General features: G+C 45.8%; 1 protein-coding gene across 1 annotated transcript in view; it reads left to right on the top strand.

Moving 5' to 3' along the window:
- Positions 1–20,131, top strand: part of POLD1 (DNA polymerase delta 1, catalytic subunit) — a 357,307-nt gene that overhangs the window by 277,547 nt on the left and 59,629 nt on the right. Inside the window, exon 17 of the mRNA XM_086929347.1 lies at positions 4,844–4,896. Coding sequence (XP_086785473.1) covers positions 4,844–4,896 — 53 coding nt within the window. The remainder of the gene's footprint in view (positions 1–4,843; positions 4,897–20,131) is intronic.

The raw sequence follows: 20,131 nt of genomic DNA, 5'->3' as shown, positions 1-20,131 counted from the left end.
GCATTCGCCTCTAAGCCTTCCTAGTCCGAGCTTTCAGGCCCATCAAACGCCAGTGGGGGGCAGGATTTGCCATTACCTCCCCCACTGGCGCACCATCACATCGGACAGGTGGGTGCTTCAAATTGTCCGCAGAGCCTACTCCCTCCCCTTCGAGTCTACCCCTCCAGTCATGCCACCCCAGTACCGCCACATGTCAGGGGATCATCTGCAACTTCTACAAGAGGAAGTTACGGTACTCTTGGCCAAGGGGGCCATCGAGCACCTTCCTGTGCCAGAAGTAGGTCGTGGTTGCTATTCCCACTACTTTCTAGTACCCAAGAAGGACAATGGGCCTAGGTCCTATCTTGGACCTTAGTGAACTGCTTCCTCCGGAAGGAGAACTTCAAGATGTTGACGCTGGCTCAGGTCTTATCTGCTCTCGACCCTGGAGACTGGATGGTAGCGTTGGATTTGCAGGACGCATATTTCCACATTCCTGTCCTGCCGACCAACCGACGTTACCTGTGGTGCACGGTAGGTCGCGAGCATTTTCAGTTTACCGTGCTCCCCTTCGGCCTTACCAGTGCCCATCGGGTGTTCACAAAATTGATGGCGGTGGTCGCAGCTCCTCTGCGCAGGTCAGGGGTATCAGTCTTCCCCTACCTCGACGATTGGTTGTTGAAGGCGTGCTCGCTCTAGGCAGTCGTCACCCACCTTCAGACTACGGCCGACCTCTTGCATTTGCTGGGGTTCTCCATCAATGTGCTGAAGTCGCACCCGAGTCCCTCTCATAAGCCCCCCTTCATCGGAAGGGTTCTGGATTCGATCTAGTTTCTGGTTTATCCTCCCGAGCAGCGAGTCCGGGATATTCAGGCTATGATTCCGATCTTTCAGCCTCTATCCCGGGTTTCAGTCAGCATGACCCTCCGCCTCCTGGGCCTGATGGCCTCCTGGCCTCCTGCATTCTGCTAGTGCAACATGCCAGATGGCATATGTGGGCTCTGCAGTGGGACCTGAAGTTCCAGTGGGCGCAGCATCAGGGCAACCTGTCCGATCATGTCCAGATTTTGGAGGGCACTGCACGACTCTTGCAGTGGTGGCTCACAAATCGCGATTGGGTCAATGGCAGATCCCTCTCCCTTCCCCAACGGAGCACACAGAAGTAACGGATCCGTCCCTCCTGGGATGTGGAGGCCATCTGGGAGAGGCGGATATCAGAGGCCTCTGGTCTCCGGCGGAGTCCCGGCTCCATATCCACCTTCAGGAGCTGACAGCGATCGGACTTGCACTGAAGGCATTCCTCTGTGCTGGGAAGTGTGGTGTAGTTGTTCACGGACAACACCACCGCCATGTGGTATTGCAACAAACAATGCCGGGGGGGTTGTGGACCCTATATCGGGAGGCTTTGCGCCTCTGGACATGGCTGGAACATCAAGGTATTACCTTGGTGGTTCAACACCTGGCAGGTTCTCTGAACGCCATGGCGGACAAACTCAGCCGCTGGTGCATGATGGATCACGAATGGCGTCTGAACTCGGACGTGGTGCAAGGTCTCTTTCTGCAGTGGGGAGAGCCCTGGTTAGATCTATTCACCACCGAAGAGAACCTGCAATGTCATCAGTTCTGCGCGTTGGAATTTCCAAGGCGGCACTCGCTCAGAGATGCTATTCTTCTCGAGTGGAGCTGCAGTCTGTTGTACGCCTTTCCGCCTATACCACTTCTGCCCAAAGTGCTGAAGAAGATCAGGCGCAACCGGGCCCAAGTCATTCTTGTGGCTCTGGACTGGGCTCGCAGAGTATGGTATCCTGAGCTACTCAGTATGAGCATCGATCCCCCCCATCCTTCTGCCTCTTCAGGAGTACCTTCTGTCACAGCAGCAGGGGACGGTCCTTCACCTGAACCTGTCCAGCCTCCACCACCATGCGTGGAGATTGATCGGCGACAGTTGACGGCTTTCGACCTTCCTCCCGAAGTCTGTGATTTCATTCTGGCAGCCAGACGCCCCTCCACTAAAACGGTGTACGCCTGCCGATGGAACAAATTTGTGGCATGGTGCACAGCATAGGCTGTCGATCCCCTTTCTGCCCCTCTTTCTGAGGTTCTTCTGTTTCTTCTGTCTTTGGCCCAGCAGAGCTCTGCTCTGGGCACTATCAAAGGTTATCTTTCTGCCATCTCCGCCTTTCTAAGGCTTTCTGATCAGCCTTTTCTTTTTAAGTCCCCGGTTGTTAACCGTTTCCTCAAAGGCATTACACACACGTTCCCTCCCTTGTCTTTCATAATGCCTCAGTGGGACTCAAATCTTTTCTTGACTTACTTAATGTGCGCTCCCTTCGAGCCCCTTCATAACTGTCCCTTACGTCTTCTCACCTTAAAGACGGCTTTCCTGGTAGCTATCACCTCTGCCAGAAGAGAGAGTGAGCTCCAGGCTCTTTCTTCCAAACCTCCTTTCCTTTCAGTTCATCCGGACAAGGGGGTTTTAAGGACCCTTCCTTTTTTCCTGCCAAAGGTTGTCATGCCCGTCCACATGGACAGACCATTACTTTGCCCACCTTCTTTTCACCTCGGCATCCTTCCAGGGAAGAGGAGAGGCTCCACCGCCTGGACCCAAAATGTGCGCTCGTATTCTATCTGCAGCGTACACAACAGTTCTGGGTGGACAATCAGCTCTTTGTTGGCTACGTGGGCGCCAAAAAATGTCAGGCTGTGCACAAACGGACCATTTCCTGGTGGGTCGTTCTGTGCATCAAAGCATGTTACTCCTTGACCAAGAAGGAGCCTCCTGTGGGACTGCGTGCCCATTCGACCAGGGCATCTGCAGCCACTACTGCCTTGGGACGCGGCATTCCCTTGCAGGACATTTGTCAGGCAGCTACGTGGGCCTCGCTGCACACGTTTACCAAGCACTACTGCCTTGATAGTCAAGGTCGGAGAGACCGCTTCTTTGGCCGTTCTGTTTTCTGGGACTTCCTGGTGTAATTTTGTTTGCAGACCCTCCACTGGGGTTGGTATTGCTGGGGTAGCTATTCTAAGGTTAGGAATCTATCACTAACATGTCTCTATCAGATGCACAAGTTACTACTTGTTTAACGATATATCTGTAAGAGACATTAGTAAGTGATAGATTCCTTACTGCCCCATCCATCCTTCCCATTCTGTGAACTGATTACTAGGATTAGGGTCATCCTCTTTTAGGACCCTAGTTTTATGCACCAATGGGCAGTATCTTTCATGGCTCTGCTTTCCTGGAGCGGAAAGTCGTGTACAGAACTAACATCAGCTCGCATGGGTGGCTCCTAAGTAGTCTCTGTGAGGTCATCTCAGCACATACGACGCCAGCGACCGAAGCGGAGCCGCAGGACGTCACCTACTTACGCGCAGGGGTACTGCTAAGCAAAACTTTCTAGATCCAGTCTGACGCCTGGGGATATTCTAAGCTAAGGAATCTATCACTAATGTCTCTTACAGATATATTGTTACACAAGTAGTAACTTGTGCATCTTGTGCAGGACATAGAAAGGTTCTCATAGATGACACTGAAGTAGGAGGTTCACACAAGGGACTTTTAAGTGCTCAATGCTTACATGTTGCACTGTAGGGAAGGCAGGTTTCTTATGTAAAAGTAGCCGCCAGGCCTGTATTTCTTTGTATAATGTAGCTCATAGTATCCCAAGGGACGAACCAGATTACTAATGCATCTGTTAATTCATATAATAGTTTTTTCCATTGAATTGCATTATTCATATAAAGTAATATTCACAAAATTGATACATTACCAACCACATTTACAATGATTAAAAGCACATGCCAATCATCATAGATCGCTATAATTTGTATGTACAGTTTCTGTGAAATTCATTTTGATACAAAAATATATTTTCAGTTTCTTCCTTTTTCCGTTAATGCATCAAAGTTACAAAATACTCACATCAACACCCACGTATCTATCAATCACAATCAGTCGCCCTATCCCATTCAAACATGCTCCATCTCCAATTTTGTTAAAAACCATGGCCACTGACAGTCCAGCAACGATAAAGTCCATAATTATATCTCTCCTCTTTCTTTCCATTGATGTAACCTCTACCTTCCTCCACTAAGTGAGCACACTGGGGGTGTCTGTTTCCTGGTGCCTGTCTAGTTTCTCCATCATTGTATCCTTCATAGAGTCAAGCAGGTGAATCTATGAAAGATATCAGTACAGAAGAATTGTAGTTATAGGTACCTAGGTGACTTATTTCTTCACTGAGGTAGTACTGGCAGTGGATGCATGGTAAAATAACCTTTGAGGTGACTCTTAGGGGAGGGGGGAGATATTTTAGCTGGTGGCACAGAAAGAGAGTTGAGTGGTGCTGACAGGTGTTGCTGGTTGTGGGAGAAGGGGTTCTTACCGGTGATGTTTGAAGGAGAGAGACTTTAGCAAATTATAATGAAGGGAGAGAAGAGATTACCATAGTTGGCAGGAGGGCGAAGAGGTTCTTGCAGGAAGTGGAAAGTCTCCCAAGTGATGAAGGTTGGGAGTAGGAAATTTCTCAATGTGGCAACAAGAGGAACTGGTTTTTAGGTAATGTCGGAGGTGAGCAATTTCACTTGTGGAACTGATGAGGGGATAGAGGTACTCTGAGGTGGTGAAAGGGAGGGATTCCCTCAGGTGATGCTGGAGGTGACAATTTCTTCTATATTTTACTAATGGAGGGGGGGGGGCAAGACTTTCTCACAAATAGCAATGAAAGAAGAAAGAATAGGCACTATCAGGGGTAGCAGAGTGGAGACATCTTTGGACTGATGAGTTACAGTGAGTTAGCGATACATTTATGCATTGTTGCTCTTGTCTCATTCCCTCATTTGTTTTTTTCTTAATATACAGGTGCAGTTTGTGCATACTGCTCGAAACGAGAGTCTGAACTGTATCAGAAAGAGGTAAGGAGGCACTATTTTTTAAATCTCCACCGTGGCTCACTTACAGTCCCTCATGAAATGTAAAGGTCTCTGCCCACTCTAATCATTTCATATGATGGAACCAAGTGCAATGCCCTGTAATGCCGAAACGCCTGCAGTGAAGGGGAGAACTTTTCTGGAAGGCATCTGCACACCATGAACACCTGCCATTTCCTATGATGTGGAGGCTGTCACAGGCAGCACCACCCAAAATCTTGTGTGACTAGGAGCTCCAGAGTTGGGAGATCTACACCCCAACCTTATTCTATGTTGTGATAACAGTTGACTGGGAAGCTGCTTCAGAGCCAATTAGACTGTTATCTTATGCATGTTTCTGACTTTGTGTGTAGTATAGTGTTTGCCATTTCCATGACCTCTTGGTGCTGTTGGGTGTCTAAGTATACAGCCAGTTGCCTGTTGGTTGTGGTTTATCCAGTAGAAGTTCTGTATAGGGGATAGGCCTTCTGGCCAGCCAGCAAATCTATTTGAGGTTGATCAGTGGATGCTGGGTTTCAGTTACAGTGTACATGTCACTATCTCCTAGTCTATGAAAATATATCTTCTGCTTGTCTGTTAACAGTTGAAGAGTTTATGAACATTCCCAGTACAGTACTGGTAATTGTTGTTGATCAATACTGGTAATCGTAGATAAGCAGATAAATCAGCATGTGGCCATGTTTGTTTCTGTCTGCTTCGAAAAGGCAGCTGCGGGATGAGGTTCTCACAGGAGCACCATAACTGCAGCTCTTGATGGTCAGACAGTTACAGGGGGTATCTGAAGGACCGCAGATCAGTATCCAGACGTGTTGGGTGACACATACATAATACCTACCTTTTTCCCTCTTCTATACCTCCACTATCCTTCTAAATCCAAATAAGTGAATAACATATGCACCACTCAAATTACTTTCATATTTCATTATACTAATTCACCACTAATCCTTCATGGGTCCCGGAGGGCCGAAATAGCGCTTCGACTCATCGAGGTTGGCAAGATATATATATATATATCAAACCACGAGTTGCCTCCAAGGATGAAGCCGCTCCCAGCGTGTAAACTCCGTTTATTTCAAGGATTGTGCAAGCCAGGCAGAGGGCACAAATGTCAGCCAAACGGACTGGCAAGGAAAAAGCAGCAGAGCAGTCCTGTGAGCACATTAAGTATCCCGCCCATGTGGGCGTGGGCCTCGAGGGATTGTGGTTCTTGAAGTCCGCTCTTTGAGTAAAACCATAAATGGGCGCCGTTATTCCCCACAATGTTTAATCTTCCCAAGTGGGTATGTGCCCTGCAGCCCGGCTTGCACGCTAGATCACCCTCCTTGAACTGGGCACAATGTCCCTCACGTGCTTCTCTGTATCCTGCACGGAGGTCCTGCATGTTTGCGCAGTGGGGCCTCATCGCGGCCAGGCCAGCCGCTAAACATCAAACCACGATTTGCCTCCAAGGATAAAGCCGCTCCCAGCGTGTAAACTCCGTTTATTTCAAGGATTGCGCAAGCCAGGCAGATCGCACAAATGTCAGCCAAACGCGTTTCAGGCGAGAATCGCCCTTGATCACTGGCAAGGAAAAAGCAGCAGAACAGTCCTGTGAGCACATTAAGTATCCCGCCCATGTGGGTGTGTGCCTCGAGGGATTGTGGTTCTTGAAGTCCGCTCTTTAAGTAAAACCATAAATGGGCGCCGTTATTCCCCAAAATGTTTAATCTTCTCAAGTGGGTATGTGCCCTGCAGCCCGGCTTGCACGCTATATCACCCTCCTTGAACTGGACATGATGTCCCTCACGTGCTTCTCGGTATCCTGCACGGAGGTCCTGCATGTTGGGGAATAACGGCGCCCATTTATGGTTTTACTCAAAGAGCGGACTTCAAGAACTACAATCCCTCGAGGCACACGCCCACATGGGCGCGATACTTAATGTGCTCACAGGACTGCTCTGCTGCTTTTTCCTTGCCAGTGCGAAATGCATTTGGCTGACATTTGTGCGCTCTGCCTGGCTTGCGCAATCCTTGAAATAAACTGAGTTTACACGCTGGGAGCGGCTTCATCCTTGGAGGCAACTTGTGGTTTGATGTTTAGCGGCTGGCCTGGCCGCGATGAGGCCCCCACTGCGCAAACATGCAGGACCTCCGTGCAGGATACCGAGAAGCACGTGAGGGACATCTTGTCCAGTTCAAGGAGATCTTTAATCTAACGTGAAAAATATCCTAATACTCTCTAACAGGCATGCCACTTCATTAATGTTAGGCAAAAGACTGACAATCCACAATATTAGAATTAAATGCCCTTAGGTCTACACACAGTCTTATCATTTGCTCTGCCTTGCTTGTAAAACTATAGGAGACACCCACTCAGAGGATTTGATTTCTTCGATAATACCTTCAACTGCCATTTCATTCAGCATCTCCTTTGATTCTTGTCTCACATTAATCTGTAAACCCCAGACCTCGATAAATCCTAAAAATGTTACTAGACCTGCAGGTCTAGTGACTTAAAAAATCTACTCAACTTAATTATAATGCTCTTGACCCATAAACTGGTTTCATTCAATTATGTGATCCTGGCAAATATTTCAGTTCACTGAGACGCCATTTTCTTCTATATCACATATGAGAGCACCTTTAAATACATGAGTTCGGCACATCTGCTGTACATAAAACTATTTTGTTTGATTTAATAAACTAAACATTAACTCCATATAGAATACAAATCTAGCTCCATAAAGGATACATTTGGCCACTTACTTGCCTCTTAGTTCATTAACTCCATTGTCATCAGAGCGGGGGCAGGAATGTTTCTCAAATAATATGTAAAACTATCACTTTTTATAAATACATAACTAAAACATAAAGTAGCAGCACACTAATTTGCATTCAGCAGATTTTACAATGAAATGGCCACAAAATGTGTCACTGACGTGGTTTAAAAACGATATAGTGTATAATGTTTGGAAATAAAGTGTCTGCAAATATTTGTCATTTGCACATCACCAAGTATTCTGATTTATTTGCTCCTATTTAAATCATGTTTGCATCATACTTCAGAATTATAAAAAAGTTATTTCATAATTCCAGTTATATTTTTAAATACCTGTACTATTCATTTTCAAGCAGTTTAAACGTTGTTGGAGGAAAGAAAACTAACATTTTACATCCTTTTGTTTCACAATTTTTGTCAACTCACTTGACAAAAACCATTAACTGATAAATAAGTGAAAGAAAAGTTAAAACCATTAACCAAGAATAGAAAGGCAATAATTAGTAAAAAGTCAAACTGACATTTGACCTCTGTCATTGAGCAGTCAGCAAATGTGTCAAGATAAAATGATTTAAAGGCGTTTTATTTGCTCATTCACTTTCTAAATGAACAGAACACCTGTTTCTTCCAGCTTAAGTTTACTTGCCATTAAGGTCGAGTCAGTGCTAAAAATAGCTCGACCTGATAAAATTTCACTCGCAATTTCGAGTCGATTTTTCTGAGGGAGGCCTGCACCCCTCAACTTCTACTTCACATGTACAGCGCCTTCTATCATTTTTATTTTATGCTTATTAGCAGTTAATGTACCTAGTTTGTCAGTAAACACCTTTGGAAACTAAACAGTTACACCATACTCGTTACGGCCATCTGTAACCAGTACCACAGGTTGCCATAGACCAGGGGTTCAAAATTATTCTCAACTTAAATTTTATCCCTCCATTCTGCCGTTCACAGCTACATACAATTTAATTTGAGCTATTCTCTCCTTGAACTTTAGTACCACAATCTTATAACCAATAACATCAATAGACCCATCAAAACTTTCTGCTATGATGTCCAATTCCCTTAGATTAAAAGGTCCAATATATTTCAGAATGTTTCCAAACAGTCCTCATTGGTGATTATAGTCCATGGAGAACTAAAATTAACCATAAATTACAACTCGAAACCCCAAATTTTGACAACACATTTAGGTGGCCTTTTAACTTTCTGGCCATCAGCACAAGTACTAAAATCCCTGATGGACAAGACAATGCTTCCATCTGTTTTACCACAATCGCGTTTTTATTAACTCCGTGACTTCACCAACACAAAGTACTTTCCCTATTAGAAGTGCAGAAGTTTTCTTACGATCGTTACACATCCTAGCAAAATGTCCAATGCAACTGCATTTTTTCAATTCTTTTGCACTAGCAGGGCAAAGGGCAAAAGATGAAATATGATTAGCACTACCACACCCATAGCACCAGCTATTTTCTCCACTCTCTTGGTCTGCACTGCCTCAGGGGACTCCAAGCCCCAGGAATCTTTGCATCAGTAGGCGCCGCTGTATAACTGACACCAGGGGGCAGGCCCAGGAACACCAGGGCTATAAAGCGCATGGCCTTTTCCCGCTGTGCGGTAAGCGCCCGAGCTAAGCCAGGGCCAGGCCCGCCCTGCACCCGTCATCAAAAGGAAGAGGCAGGGCAGGGCCACCCCATTGTACTTTACCACTTTGTTTTTGGTTAGAGCAGGATAAAGAACTGATCTGTTTAACACAGCAACTGGCCTTATCTAAACCAAACAAACCATTTTTAAGAGGAAGGCACTAGACAAGAATACAGGAGCAGGAAGCGCGAGGAAAATTTCAAGACATGTAGAGGAAAATTGCACTCTCAATGGAATCGATGATCTTCTTGAGAATGTTGAGGGCTTGCTAGCTCCCAAATTAAAGGCCAAATGCATAAAACAGCAGGGGAAGGAAAAAGGCGTAATTGGGAAAAACTCAGCAAAGTATTGTTTCTCATCAGACCAAACTCCTGAATTTACTACAGCTGGGTGCTGCGAGTCTCAATACACAGAGCCCCCAATTGCTCACAGTACACCCCTCCCAGGAACCAGTAGACCCTGCAAGCCCCAAGGAGGACCGTATATTTATTAATGTGGAGTGCTCTAACAAATACGCAGCTCTAGAAAACCTAGAGCACAAAGACTACATTTTACTGCGTTACGAGGGGGAAGGGCATTACGAGGAAATGCAAAATCCATATAATGCAGGCGTAGATGTACAATTGAACGAGTTAAGGGGGAAATTAAAACCCTAAGGTAAAACTTGGGAAGGATGGCAAAATTACTAAATGATAAGCTAGATGCTGTCACTGTTCTAGATAAATGGTCACTTAAATTAATAGAAGGTGCTGATATTGGGCTCTCTGTAGTCGATCCGATAGACACAGCGCATCACAAGCCTCACGGACAACAAAGTGATTAAAGAGTGCCGGCGGTACAATAGAGCGGAAAGATCGTCGGCACAGGTCACTGCCAGACATGACTGTGTTTCCCCTCAAGACAAGATGTATGTAAAATCTACTAAGGTGGCAATCAGATATAGAACGAAAGACACGCCTAACAGAGATGGAAAGAGAAAGGCCACCCTTGTTAATAGTAACAGTGAAACCTTTCATCTTTTTATGATCAACGCCCCTAAAATTTAGAGGGCCCACACTGAAACAGACAAGGCATTGGTAAACAAGGTGACCCACTGGATACGATATAAGAGGGGTTGTAGACCTATAATGATATACTTAATGTCAAACGGTTTACAGCTGAAAGTGCAGAGTTAAATTACATAAGGACAAGTCTCTAGCTGAAGGTTTAATTGTACTTAAACTGCGCTACAGACCAAATAACGATGTCTAAATTAAATTAAAACTAAACCCACCGATCTCTACGCGGTTGAGGCTCATCCAATTTCGATACTTACATCGCACCTACTACACCAGACAGCGCTTGTGGAGGGCAGGCTTAGTGGCGTCTCCCGACTGTCTTCGGTGCGGTACGGAGGTAGGCACATTACTGCATACGGTCTGGGCCTGCAGTGCACTGCGGAGATTCTGGGATGGTGTGTTCCAATGCCTCGACGAGGTTCTGGCCTGGGTGCTCCAGAGGGATCCAAGACTGGCCCTGCTACACGTTATGGCTGGGGTAGGAGGCAATAGATACAAACGTCACCTACTCTTATTGGGGCTCACACTGGCCAAAAGGGACATTGCACAGTCATGGAAGCCCCCCCGGGCTTCCTCGCTTGCGGCCTGGAAGAATGGGCTGGACTTCTGCATGGGGTTAGAACAACCAATATTTATTGCACTGGGCTGCACTCGAAAGCACTTTAAAATCTGGAAGTGAGGTACCGGGTTTTTATGGACCCGGCGGTGCCAGGGAGAACACCCAAAGACCTCGAGTCCTTCCTGTTTCGGACCACAGAAACACAGTCTTCTAGGTGATGTCAAAAATCGTATTTATAGGCTGCAACCAGTAACAGGTGTCCTAGAAGTACAACAGCATGTATGTTCTCAGGAGACTGCTCGTTTTTACAGAACCCGTCTTCTCTTTTTATACAAAATAATAAGCTTCAGGCAAACATTCCTTGTTTTACAGTTTGACCATATACATATTTTCACTACAAAGAAAAAGCAGAGTCATGATGACAAGCCCACATTTCAGTTTGTCCAGTTCATGATAGATTATCCGGCAAGGCCCGGAACTTTCATCAGATATCGACGAACCCCTAATAAAATCGGGCACCTCCTCCTTGTAAAGCAAGTCATAAAGAAGAAACAGGGACAGGTGTGTGTGAGATTAGCCATAGCTTGTATGCGATGAACGGTTTATGACATGTTGTGCCTTGATACTAATCTCGTTCGGCCATTGGGAAAGGAACTGCCCGAACAGGTTTGGCTTAAGGCAGTGGAGTCAGCTCGCCCAGGTCACAGAGGAGTCAGCAAAGGTGTACGTGTCCTTTCAGATCGAATTCGGCCTTAGTTATTTGACTATGTAAGGGCAATCACAAAATCGATGCCGCTCACAAAATGGAACCCGAGGGTTCATGACAAAAACTTATATTTAAGGGTGATTTCGTCACTTGAACGTGACGAAAAAACTTATGAATGGGGTTTAAACTATTACCGGTCTGCTAGTACCAAAATCGTCATGGTATGATGATATTTATGACACGAGCGTAGAGCTTCGGTACCACACAATAGCAGGGTCCAGAATTTTCAGTACCACAGACCCTCCTTTTGCCCTGATATAGGTAATAACCTATACTCACGCTAATCTGAGTCCAGGTCTATATTCATAAAGTCATTGAGATGTTGCTGTAGCATCATCCTATTACTTAGTTCGTCTCTTGATACAGGTTTCCTTACACATGATGTAGCACAGAGGCCACATATTGCAGGAGCGCACTGTACACACAGGCAGAACAGGAACAGAATGGCTAAGACCATCCCAATGACTATCAGAATCTTCCATCCCCAGGCAGATATCAGTTCCCAGAACCACCCCATCAAGGACCAGTCCCCTTTATCCACGTGAATGGATTCAGAGATCTTATGCAGTTTGGAGATGGCCTGGTATCCTGTTGGAGCGTTATCTGGGATGAAGATGCATCAACTTGATTGGATCACTTTACATACCCCACCTCGGTCTGCAAGTATGACATCTAGGGCAACCCTGTTCTGAAGTGTCATAAGGCGGTCCGACTGGAGCTCTGCAGTCAAGTTACTAAGGGCACCGGCAGTTTCAATCACAGTTGATTTAACTACCCTCGTCAATTGGCGAATGTTCCTGCTGTTCACCATAGGCCCCCAAAACGGCAGAAAACCTTTTGCGAAATCCCCAAACTCCTGTTCCGCAGTGTCGTCTTCACTCACAACACCCCTAACTGTCCTTGTCCTATGGTAATCTGCTGCGGCCGTGTAGGTGGGTGGCAACAGGAACGAGATAAAACATGTGCCCGAAAAGTCAGGGGGCAGCCATGTATATGCTCTATCATGGCGGATGAAGTAGGTACCCTTAGCTGCTAAGAATAAAGGGGAGGTCTGAGACGAGAAGACATATGTTTCGGTACAGACACTCTCCTCTAACTGAGCTCTGGGGTTTTTGCCATTTCCCTGCAGACATAGGTGACCCTGATGGGGTACTATCCAAATTGGGGTGGATTTCTTTGCTCGCTGGTTCTCACTCAAAGCAATTCCATATTTTGTTATATTCCACCTAACGTAAGCTTGCAACTCATCCCTAGGAATCGATCTGTATGAGTGCATTGTTCTGCTCATATTCGCAATTCCTACTACTAACGCTTTGTTGCTGGAATTCCTTCCCGTGGAACGTGGGGGATATGGTTTGATGGCAAACATGAACACTGTTTGAAATGCCCATAAAGAACCATAGTAGCTAAATGGCAAGACAAAATATGGGATACCCTTATCTGTCGTGTGTGGCATAAGTCCACACACCCAACAATTTGTTGTGTTCATTACGAACTGGTGTTGGTGTAAGAGCTGAACGAATTGAGTTATTTATAAATTCTAATCTCCTAGAGGACTCATGTTCGGGCAGGGGGTGAAAAGAGTGCGAGAAAACAGTAGGAGTTGTTATGGGCTGTGTAGTGGGTGCAAATGAAACTTGAAAGGTGTATAAAATATATCCTATTAAAAATATCATGACACCAAGCAACATAAAAATACAACATATTAACGATCTCTTCTTTGACATTAATATACACATTTTGTCTTTAAAGTTCATTCGTTTGGCAGGTCTCTCCATCTCAGAAAACTCCATCCTCTCTAATTTGCTGCCCGCGGTGGTAGGGTGTTTCTGCTGAAGAGTGCTTCTGTTAGTCCAGGGTGACTCCCTTGAACCAACCCGAACTGTGGACCTAACCGTCTCCAGCTGCACTCCAAAGACTGTGGCAACCGCGACCCTCGCAGCAGAACCGGATGGCGGTTCGAAAAACAAAAATGAGCAAGTTTCCTGGATGAGAGAGCTGCACAATAAAAAGTAAAAAGGAATTTATTTGTCCATAGTCATAGATCTCGGCCTCAAATTGTAACGATTTCTACCAGGTGCTGTCTGGTCTGGAAATAAGAGTTCAGGCTCCGTAGTGTTCAATCGAATTGACAGAGGCACAGCTTCTTGCAGAATGTTGTCGCTCTCCTTTTCAGAAGTTGTTCCTTTTATACGTGCATCGTTAAAGGGTAGGAAGCGAGGCACAGTCTCAGCCTCAGAATCAGCGATTCCCTCCTGGACCCACCGGTCGTACGGAAGAGGCAGTGGGACCCTCTTACAATGATTTTCGCGGACCCAATGTTTCTTTCCTTCTACCCGAACGGCAGATCTGGTCGAGAGAAGAACTAGATGAGGGCCGGTCCACCGGGGCTGGTCATTCTTTGTTCGCTGGAAATTCTTGACCAGCACGTAGGATCCAGGATCGATAGAATGCCCTGGAGCTTCAGAGGCCTGAGGTAGAATGTCGTGGACCTGTTGGTGTAAAACACGCAATTTAGCCATCAATTCATACAGATAATCAAGCAGTACAGGGTGTTCTATTTTGCTAAAATTGGTGGGCCTTGGCACTCCCCATATGTTGGCCGGGCAGCCGAACACAATTTCATGTGGACTAAGTCCCACTCTAGAGTGAACAGTCATTCTTGTTGATAGGAGTGCCACGGGCAGGGCGTCAGGCCATTTAAGACCGTGCTCGCTTGAATCTTGGCCAGTTTCAGTTTTAGCGTGCCATTATAGCACTCTACTAATCCAGCTGATTGGGGGTGATTTGCAGCGTGGAACTTCTGTTGTATGCCTAGCCCCTCACACACTTTCTTCATCACTCGACCCACAAATTCACTCCCTTTATCACTCCAGACCATTCTAGGCATTCCGAATCTGGGGAAGAATTCCTTGACAAGGGCTTTAGCTGTGGATAAGGCAGTGTTGTCCTTAAGGGGATACGCCTCCACCCACCTGGAAAAGGCACAAACAACAACGAGTACGTATTTCAGATTGTTGCACCTTTCCATGTGGATGAAATCTATCTGCAAAACCTCGAACGGATACGTTGGAGGCGCAAAATGACCAGCTGGAGTTGGGGTTCCCCTACCAGGATTGTATTTCAGACACACCATACAGTTCTTGACCACATTCTCTGCACACTTAGGGATCCCACCATTCTGCCATACTGGGGCCAACAACTTACAGATCCCTTTCACACTGATGTGAGCCATTCCATGAGCCATTGTCACCACTGCAAGCACATACGCATCGGGTAACAACCATCTCTGATGCTCTGACAATTCAATCCAACAACCATTCGCATCCAATTTACCCTTACTTTCTCTCCATTCATTCAACTCTTTCTCTGTGGCTTCAGCTTGAATGGATTTAACGCTCTCAATCGTATCTTCACACATACCAACATCACCAATCCATCTCGCAGGGCCTGCAACATACATTCAACTCATTACATTCCTTGCAGTTTCTTTTGCAACTTCATCCGCAAACGCGTTTCCACGACCAACATCATCAGTGACCTTTTTGTGTGCACTGCATTTCACAATCGCAACTTGTAACGTCAAGGTCAGTGACTCGAGAAGCTCATTCACTAACTGACCATGCTGGATCTTAGCACCATGCGACGTCAGGAACCCACGTTCTTTCCACAATCGTCCAAAACTGTGAGCCACACCAAAGGCATACTGGCTGTCCGTGTACACATTCACTCGCTTTCCTTTCGCCAACACACACGCTCTTGTAAGTGCAATCAATTCTGCTGCTTGTGCTGAATTGTGTGGGATACGTGCAGCTTCAACAATCGTATGCAAAGTTGTCACAGCCTATGCTGCAGTCGGATCTCCATTCGGCAACTTGAAACACGAACCATCAACCCATAAAGTACCATCACATTCAGGAAGAGGAGTGTCCCTAAGGTCTATTTTCCCTTTTGTCTCTTCTTCTGTCCTAAAACAGCAGTCATGTTCTTCGACCTCATCTGTCTCTACTGAAATGGGCAATAACGTGGCTGGGTTCAGCGTATCACACCTCTTTATGTGTACATGACTCGCTAACCGTGTCAGCTCATAACTTGACAATCGAGCACTAGTTAAGTGCTGTGTCCTTGTTCTGTTTAACAAAATGTCTACTGCATGTGGGACCATGACAATTAACATATTATTCATTACTATCCCAGCAGACTGTCTAATAGAAACAGCTGCTGCCGCAGTGGCCCTCAAGCAACTTGGCAGCGCCTTAGCTACCGGATCTAAAATCGCCGAAAAGTACACGCATGGACGCTGTTTGTCCCCAAAAGACTGTGTCAGAACTGATAATGCACAACCTTCTTTCTCATGGACATATAATGTAAAAGGCTTACTGTAGTCCGGGGTACCCAACACAGGAGCCGAACACAATGCATCACGTAATTCGGAAAAACTTTTCTGACACTCTTCAGACCACGGAATGGGTTTTGGTGTACCTTTACAAGTTAATGCCACCAAAGGTTTGGCCAACAATGAGAAATTCGGTATCCATTGCCTGCAATATGATGTAATGCCCAAGAAAGCACGCACTTCTCTCTGTGTCCTTGGGACACTGAATTTTGCAATTGCCTGAATTCTTTCTGGGGTCAGTTTCCTTCCCTCCTTCGATAAGAGGTGACCTAAGTAGGTCACTTCTTGTCGACAATATTGCAACTTTGAAAGAGAGACTTTGTGGTGCAGATCACACAAATGACGCAACAATGACAAAGTGGCTTGTTTGCAAATCTCCTCAGTATCTGCAGTGACCAGCAAATCGTCAACGTACTGAATAAGGGTAGCGCCGTCGGGTAAAACCATCGTATCAAGCTGTGTTTTTAAAGCCTGACTGTATATTGATGGACTTTCACAGTAGCCCTGAGGAGCGCGTTTGAAGCGGAAACTTCGGCCTCCTAAATTGAAGCCAAAAATATCTCTGCTCTCCTCGGCAATCGGGATGCTGAAGAAAGCATTCTTCAAGTCAATCACTGAGAACCAAGTCGCTGAAGCTGGAATCCTAGTCAATAGGGCAGTGAAATCAGGAACAACTGGGAACTGTGGCACAACAATCTTATTCACCTCTCTAAGATCAATCACGAACCTATAAACAGGTGGTTGGGAAGGATCAGTACGCTTCAAAACCGGCAGAACAGGACTATTACAAATGTTGCCTGTTGTCTCTTCAATTACATCTTTCTCAATCAGATCATAAATGATTGCTAACAACACCTTTTCACCTTCGCTAGAGATCTTGTATTGGGGAATACGCGGCATTCTAACATTGGCTTTCAATGTTACAACATATGGCGTTATTTCCAAGAGACCCACATCATTAGAGCCAGTGGCCCAAAGTATATCCGGAAGAGAAGACAATTCTGTCGGAAGTTCTTCCCTTGACAAATACATTGGAGAAACCACTTTCTTACCCAGTGTAAGTTGTACTCCCGAAGGAGAACAGTACAAAGTCGCATATAATCTTTTCAATAGATCCAATCCCAACAAGTTTTCACCACAACCTGTTGTAAGAATGAGGGGTGCTTCTAATTCACATGGCCCAACAGAGAGGGACATAGGACTAGATATCTGATTCCTAACCGGGGCGCCAGAAAAACCTACTGAAACGTTCGTTTCGCCAGACAAAGGTGCGCATGGGAGTTTTGAGTGCATAATAGAACTCTTTGTAGCACCAGTATCCAACAGAAAAGGCTCTGACACACCTGATGTAATCACCTCAACATAAGGTCCATTCTGATCTACTGGAACTGAAATAACTCCCTCTCTCTGTCCATGGCTGTCCTAGCAATCATTACCCTCCATATCCTCGTTTTCTGCATAGTAGTCATCAGCATAGTACTGAGCTGTCCTAGAAAACGCGTTATTCTGCTGGGCAAAACTATTCACAGAATTCTGAGGCGGGAAAGAAGGAGCATTCTGGGCGAAATTTCCACGACCCCTACCTCTGGGGGCTTGTTGAACACCTCGACCTCTTGCACCAGAAGCACCATTCATACGCCGTAACAAAACCGGACAACTAATCTTGAAATGACCCTCTTCCTTGCAATACGCACACTGATTGGGTCCATACGGTAAACGTTGTGGAGAAAACTCGTTTCTTTGCGAGTTTCTCGAATACTGCTGGGGTTGCTGATAATCGCGCTGACTAGTGGTACGAGGTGGATAAGCCTGCTGCAGAAGGACTTTAGTTTTCAATTCCTTAGTCTTTTTGTCCGCTTTCTCGAACTCATCTTTACGCCTATTCTCATAGCACTGGGCCGTAGCTAAAATCTGTGCTGACGTGGAAACAGCCCAAGCACTCTCAGAATCCTTCAACTTATTACATAGTTCAGGAAGCAAATTATGTACAAATTTGTCAACAAACAATCTCTGGCCACCTTCCGTAGACATATCCTGACCACTATGATCTACAAAAGTCTCTTCAAACCGCGTGAAAAAGTCAGACACAGTCTCATCTTTCTTCTGTTTGCACGCAGACAACTTGTCCCAATTAACACGCAATTCGGGCATTAGAGTCTTCATATACGTAATAATCCTACCAGGAAGTTCTGCTACTAAAGGCTCGGGCTTAGCACCACCAACTTGTCTAGCATCAGCAGCAGTGATATTAATCCATGTGTCGCCTAACTCTTGATCATGATCTGCATGACGAATCTTTCACCATAAAGGCTGTGGAACAACATTTCCAAACAACATGTCTACATCGGCTAAATTCATGATGCAGGAGCTTGCAGTCTGTGATAACTCTTTGTAATACCCTGCAGGATTTTTACGGGGTCAGGCAATGTCTGTTTGAGAGCCAAAACCTCAGATCTCTTCCAAGGAACATGTACCCACACACGCTGAAAATGCGGCGGAATGGCTGGATTAGCATTTGCGTCACCTTCCCTCCAAACTGGGGGAACCTCTCTCATGGGATACTGTCTCGCCTTTTTCCTACCTGGTGCGTCATGCTCAGATAGTGATCGAGAATTGCTCCCCTTACTCCTATAAGACAATAATGTCGCAACCGCTTGTTCAACGTCAGTGCCTACAATCATGCCCTCCGAGAATTTGAACCACACACGGAATAATTCAGGCATGTCGTGTTCCGGATCATTTCCCTCTAAATCTTCACAGAGAAATATACACATTTGTTCAAAAACATATCTCTGCGTAGATGCTTCCCACTGCCGGAAGACTTCCATGACGGACTGAACGTCATGTCTTACTGTATTGATAACCCATTTACGCGCTAGATCATTCAGTATTTCCCTCTCTTGATAGTCAGGCAGTCGACTCCGCAACTGTCTCCGTTCTGGGTTAGGGGTCGTATTAGGCGACCCAAAGAAAGGTGAGAAAAGACCAGTGACAGTGTTTGCCACTCTCTGTCGAACAGAAGGAGACACTGACGGAAAGGCAGATACGCCAGAAAAGACAGGCTGATGTAAAGCAGAGGTGGAGGCAGTAGCAGAGGGAGTATTAGGATAGGCAGTTGGAGCAGTAGGCGAAGTCGTAGGAAAAGCAGATGGAGTAGGTAGCAAAGGCGGCGGCCCTTGAGAGGGCTGCGCCGGAGGAGTAGGAACCAGCTGAAGAGGAGCTGGTGATTGCGGTAGAACCTGGGGTCCAACAATGGGAGGTTGCTGTGGTGCTGTAGCATTTTGCGCATATGGAGGTGGTGAACTCAGTAAATGAGACATTAAAGGATCCTTATCAAGTTCTTCTTTTGATCGTTGTTCTTTACGCGGCAAAACTGGGTAGCATTTATCAACTGCTAACTTCCTACTTCTAAGCGTTTGTTCATTCTCTTGCTCTTCCTCATTATCCCTGAACGCAACGGCAGCTTGTACCATTGACATACCTCGTTTATTTTTCTTTGCTAATTCCATTTCTTTCTGTTTTGCTTCCTTGCGCCATAGGCGAAAGGAGTCAAACATCGCCGGCCGGGCTTTCTTCTTAAAACGTTTTACCTCTAGGTTATCTAAAATCTCTGTGTCGAAACTACCATATTGGGGCCATTGTAAAACACCATCGTTTCTGGTGTATCGGATCCATACTTCATTATATGTGACAGGGCCTTCGCGATGCTTCACATAAAGCTCATAGGTTGGAGTTCCAATCGGAGGAACCGGACACGAGTCCTCCAATCGGGAATCCCTATTACAACCAAGACAAAACAAATTCCCAAGTCTGCTAAAACCAGGCTTCTTCGCTCTCTAGTCTAGCTTCAAACTTCAAAGGATTATCGAATACGATAGTCTCGTGAATACACGAGTCCTTCGGCTTTGGCACTTGCAAGTTCCAAACAAAGCAATCCCGAAGGATACCAAACTAAGGACTGGGAGACGCTCCACTTATACTTAACTGAAGTATTGATGATCGATGACGTCACCAGAAGACTCGTCTATCGTTTCGC

The sequence above is a fragment of the Lissotriton vulgaris genome, chromosome 7, assembly GCF_964263255.1.
Source record: "Lissotriton vulgaris chromosome 7, aLisVul1.2, whole genome shotgun sequence".
In the NCBI taxonomy this organism is placed as follows: Eukaryota; Metazoa; Chordata; class Amphibia; order Caudata; family Salamandridae; genus Lissotriton; species Lissotriton vulgaris.
This window is presented reverse-complemented; position numbering and strand designations above follow the sequence as displayed.